This window comes from Tupaia chinensis, unplaced genomic scaffold, assembly GCF_000334495.1.
Source record: "Tupaia chinensis unplaced genomic scaffold, TupChi_1.0 Scaffold000063_1, whole genome shotgun sequence".
NCBI classification, from domain to species: Eukaryota; Metazoa; Chordata; class Mammalia; order Scandentia; family Tupaiidae; genus Tupaia; species Tupaia belangeri.
The window spans coordinates 2,064,060-2,069,270 of NW_006159521.1; the positions used below are offsets into that span (position 1 = coordinate 2,064,060).

Consider the following 5,211-nt stretch of genomic DNA (forward strand, 5'->3'; position numbering starts at 1 on the left):
GGTTAAAGGCATATATCTATAATCAAAACTAATTTTCAAAAGCTGATTTATTTCAATCCCTCCTTACTCTCTTACTTTTAAAAATCAGAATCATTATTTTAATAAAGTATCATATCTCCACATGCCAAGGGTCTTACCTAGGAATGGATCGAATTTTCTAGATTCTGTCCCGCAGATGAGGCAGTTCACCTCGTTCTGGAGAATGCCCCCAAATATAGCTGTGACGACAGTAGACGCTCCGTTTCTAAAGAAAGCCACACACACAAAAACATCTTAGCAACAAAAGGTGACATCTGAAACACTAAAATAAATACTTGTAAAAGCCCTTGTAGGTGACTTGCTTTGAGCAGTACTCATACATTATTTGTATTTATTAAAATTATGGAACAATATAAAACCCTTGAAACTATCTAGCTGTATAGGAAATAGGCATTTAAGCTGCGGGCCTCCCCCAAGCCCCTCCCCAACCTCACTTTCTCCTGAAATAACGAGAGCTAGCCATCGGCTCTTACAGACAGATTACATACACAACTACACGCAGGGCAAGAGGACTCTTTCGGACCTCCCGCCACAGGTCCCTCGGGAAAGAGGGAATTGCTTTGCCTCTGAATCTTTGCCAGGGATTCTCACAACTACTTGACTTTGTACAGCATCCTCACCTGAGATAGTTTAGCGTTTTTTCAGACATTCACCTGCCACATTTGGAGACTAGGAGGTGATCTAACACAGGCTGGCGATTACCACTAGAGGTTCGACTTCACAACTCCAAGGGCTGGATGCTGCCACTGCAGCACCACAGTGCTGGAAGTCGCATGGACCACAGGGTATGGTTTCCAGGTGGGCTGGTGCATGCCCAGGTGCCTGTTCTAGCTGGCTGGGAAAGCTTTGGGGGTGGGGGATCACAGCGTCAAGACCCCGTTGAGAGTGCTTCTTGTTCTCTTTTTCTCTCCCATGAAAGAAATGAATAAACTTAAACAATACTGTATATTTCCTTATGATGACAGGACTATACCACTTTGGGAGCAGCAGGCGACGTGGTGGTGAAGACTTTGGAGTTCCACATGGCCGATCACAGTTCAAGTCCCAGACCCGAGAGCTTGGTTTCTCAATTTCCTTCTCTCCCTCTCTGGTGAGCACACATTCCCTGTAACACATTTATTTTTTGCTAATAGCAATTTGAAGAGGTTTCTGTCACCTATGGTCAAATACTACAGAGACACTAAATATACTTCATGAACCACTCCTAGTTAAACCTACTGCAGTCCTTTTTTTTTTTTTTTTTTTTTTTTAAATCACAGAGGGGAACTGGGCTTTTTGGAGGACTTCATGAACCACTCCTAGTTAAACCTACTGCAGTCCTTTTTTTTTTTTTTTTTTTTTTAAATCACAGAGGGTACATGCGCTTATTGGAGTGTGAGAGGGGAAAAGCACCCCGCAATGGGGCATGGTCACATCAAAATCCCTTCTACACCTCTCCATCCTATTTTTTTTTTTTGAGAGGTTTTATGCTATAGGGCGCGTGCGCTCGCCAGACAGACAGAGAGAGACATAGAGACAGGGGGGATGGTCATGCCGCAATCCCTTCTCCTTCATTCTCCTCTCGGGATCTTGGGCGCGCACGCACATGCGCCCAGCGTGAGTTTTAAGCCACCGGGTCCAGGACACGAACCACGGTCGACTACGTGGGAGTCTAGCGACATAGCCATTACACTAACTGCTGGTTCCCCTCCATCCTATTGACATGAGGTATTCCTTAACCAGTAGACCACGGGGCTGGCCCTCGAGCAATTTTTTTTTTTTTTTTTATCTGCAAAGTCTGATTCCTTTTCTAGGAAAGGACTTCCTTCCTTTACTGGCAAGCAAAAGACCAACTTTATTTTTTTTTATGTGTTGCTTATAAGACATACTGACATTAGTAAACAAAACACAGAAGATGCACTGGGAACTGTAGGATAGATGACCATTTCGGGTGAGATCTTTTATCTGCACCATAAACCAAGGGCACACGCACAGAAATGCACTGGACATGAAGGGACCAAGTGACATTCTCACATCGAGGTTCACATACAGGACTGCCTTTAACGGAAATGGACACAGCTTCCCGACAAAGCAGTACTTATAACCAGCAGGGCTGGGAGGAAGGTGGTGGTGGTGGAACACAACATTCGGCAATGCTAAAGCCACATGGGAAGGTCCTAGGCTCAGGTCCTGAGGTCGCCCTGTGCACGGGACACTCGTGTACATGCCCATGATCCTGCCTGAGGCTGGGGATGATCATGCGTGAAATCCTGTTAGAGACGCCTCATTCCCTCTCTTGGGGGGTGGGGGAACAGTACAGGGCCAGCCCGTGGCATGGTGGTGAAGGCCATGATCTCACGTGGCCAACCACACAGTCTGAGTCTTGGCCCTGGCAACTTGAATACACTGGGCACATGTGCAAGCATACCCAAGTTCCTGAGAGAAGGAGAGACGGAAAAGCGACTGGTGTGACCATCCCCCACAGGCGTGTTTTCTCACCCCCAACTCGCTTTGGTGAACACACACACACTTTGGCAAAAACTTACGGGGGTGGGGGCAAAAAATTTCATGCTCAGTGTAGTCGGGTCTCCCTTTAGTCACTGGGGAATGGATATTAACCAAGTTTCAGCTCTCTGATACACGTGGCATTAAGTTTGGGCATGACAAGATCTGTAAGTACATTTGAAATCGCTGCTCCTCTTACTGTAACTGCACATTATGTGGTTTAAGTACTGACGGCGAGGACAGGCACTAATGTTGCTAAGGTCCTTTACGTTGGTACTAACGATTTTCTCTGTATTAAAAAGCACACATCTGCCTCTTTTTTCTGCGATACTACTCCCATCCTCACATTTGGTAGGGGTGGGTGTGTCTGCACAAGTGAACACAGACTGCACACAAGACCTTTTCCCATTTTAGAATACACCCGCAGAAGCTGAAATGCTTCCTCTAATGCACTGAAGAAAAACAAAACCTCAAATTTTCTTTTTGGTAAATTTTCTTCTTTCTGTTCCTAACTCACTAACAGTAGTTGCAGTTACTATTCCTTAAAGGGTCATGGAAAGGTCTGGAGTCGTCCTGGAAACCCATCAGGTACTAAAAGAACATTTTATGAGTATCACAGTGTGATTCCATGAGCTTGCCCTGGTACCATATGTACACATATGTAACACATCCTCTCCTGTCACAGACTATCCCAGATGGAGTCCAAGTCGGTACTTTTTTAATTTTTAAATTTGTTAGAGGGTGTTTGGACTTGCCAGAGTCAAAGAGAGAAAGAGGCAGGAAGTGAGACAGTCTCCTCTTCCTGGGGGTCGGTGGTACCACCGTCCTCTCCTGCATTTCTCCTTTCATGATCTTGGGCATGCACTTGCACCCAGTGTTTTTTTTTCAAGCTGCGGAGTCTGACACTTGAACCATATAGTCAGCCATGTGGGATCCAGTCACCTTAACCTTTATGCCACTGGCTGGCCCTATTAAATATCTTTTATGTATTAACATGATAGAAATGAATTTTCACTTAATACTATTTTTAATTTGGTGCTGGCAGAAGAACAATTCTACCAGGTCCAAGTCCTTCCCTGTGTACACCGAATTCCAACTGGAATCGTAGCTACTTGCAGGGACAACACTTTAAGAAATATGGCAATTCATATCCACTGTCCTTGCCTTGTACTAACAGATTAGCTATGACATTGCTTTGCCATGAAAAAGACCAGGTCTTGGGCCAGCCCTGTAGCACACTGGCTAAGTGCTATGCAGATGAAGCCAGATTCTACAAGGCCAACCACGGTTCAAGTCCCAGTCCTAGAGGCTGGAAAAACACACTGGGCACATGTGTGTCTGCCCAGGAGCCTGATGAAGAACTGAAGAGCTGGACCAATCTCGGCCCAGGCACGGTGGCACAGACCGCAGTGCTAGAAGCCATAATGGCAATTGCGGTTGAAATCCCTGACCCAGTTGGCCTGAGCCATTCCAGGCATGCACATAAGTGGCCGAGATCAGATGGGCTGGAGGAGGAACCGGGTTGTGGCATAATCAGAAAAGGGGTGGAGGGGGGTGTTCTTCTCTCTCGTACACAGGCACACTCTACTACGAATGGGGGATGGGGGAAGGTCTTAGTGAATCAGATTTATGGACTTCTGGGCAACACTACTATGACCCGTCTATGTTCTTTACTCTTTATTGGGAGAGTTTGTCCTTCGGTAAACCCTTTTCCTAGAGAGGTTAGCAATGACAGAACTTATTTTAAAATCTGAGCAAAAGGAGACTACTGTTAACCAAAATCTAGGCTGAATTAACAGTAAACGATCCCTTCTTAAAGTAAACTGATCTCACTGTGTATTTCAAAGAACTAATACAAGGGAAAGGAATCCAAAACATGTGTTTTGTTCATATTTAGAGCCAAGAAAAAAGTTCTGAGCACTTACAAATGCCTCGATTTCACTGGAGAACAGAAAAACTCCAGAAAAAAGCAAATCCAAAATGGAGCTTTAAGAAAATTCACATTCAAAATGTTTTAAGCTTTTCTTTTTAGTGAATGAAATTATTTTGTTATATGAAAACTGAATCTCTGATCTATTATACATATTGGGGGAAATCTTTAAAATGCCAAATTATACAATTATTTTCTACTATTTTTAAGTTATAAAATAATCTACACCAGGCCTAGCCACAGTGTTACATGCCACTAGGATTGGTTCGCTGGAAGATGAGACCACATGGGAGGCCCGGGTCCAACTCCTGGTCCTAACACCAGTCGCAGTGGTGTGCGCCTGTCGACCCAGAGACTCAGGCACACCGAGGGTTGGCCAGCTTGAGTCTGGCCTGGGGACACAGACGATTCTGTCTGGAAGAGTCAGGTGGATACAAAGTTTCAGCCAATGTCCAGGAAACCCCTCTACCTTTCATTATAAATCTAACACAGAGTAACACCGACAGAAATGGCTGGGGTCCTCCCAGAAAAAAACAAAGAAACTTGATCTTACATGCAACACTTGTTACTTGCAGACAGTGTCGAATTCTCCTGCAGAATTGCTGAGCGGGAAACACCATTGAAACCGCCCTGGAGTTCCAAGTGCAGGTGGTCCAAAAGGTAGCGCATGAACTCATGGGCGTCCTGCTGCTGATAGCCCCTTGAAGCAAAGAGAGACAGTCACTGGGGCTCTGCCTGAGGCCGGGCCACTGAAAGGA

The 5,211-nt window shown here is 45.3% G+C and overlaps 1 protein-coding gene across 3 annotated transcripts in view; it reads right to left on the bottom strand.

Moving 5' to 3' along the window:
• USP3 (ubiquitin specific peptidase 3) overlaps positions 1–5,211 on the bottom strand; it is a 109,670-nt gene that overhangs the window by 24,651 nt on the left and 79,808 nt on the right. For all 3 annotated transcript variants that reach the window (XM_014593316.2, XM_027765811.1, XM_014593320.2), the window contains 2 exons: positions 5,007–5,153; positions 138–244 (listed from right to left, as the gene is read on the bottom strand). In XM_014593316.2, coding sequence (XP_014448802.2) covers positions 138–244; positions 5,007–5,153 — 254 coding nt within the window. The remainder of the gene's footprint in view (positions 1–137; positions 245–5,006; positions 5,154–5,211) is intronic.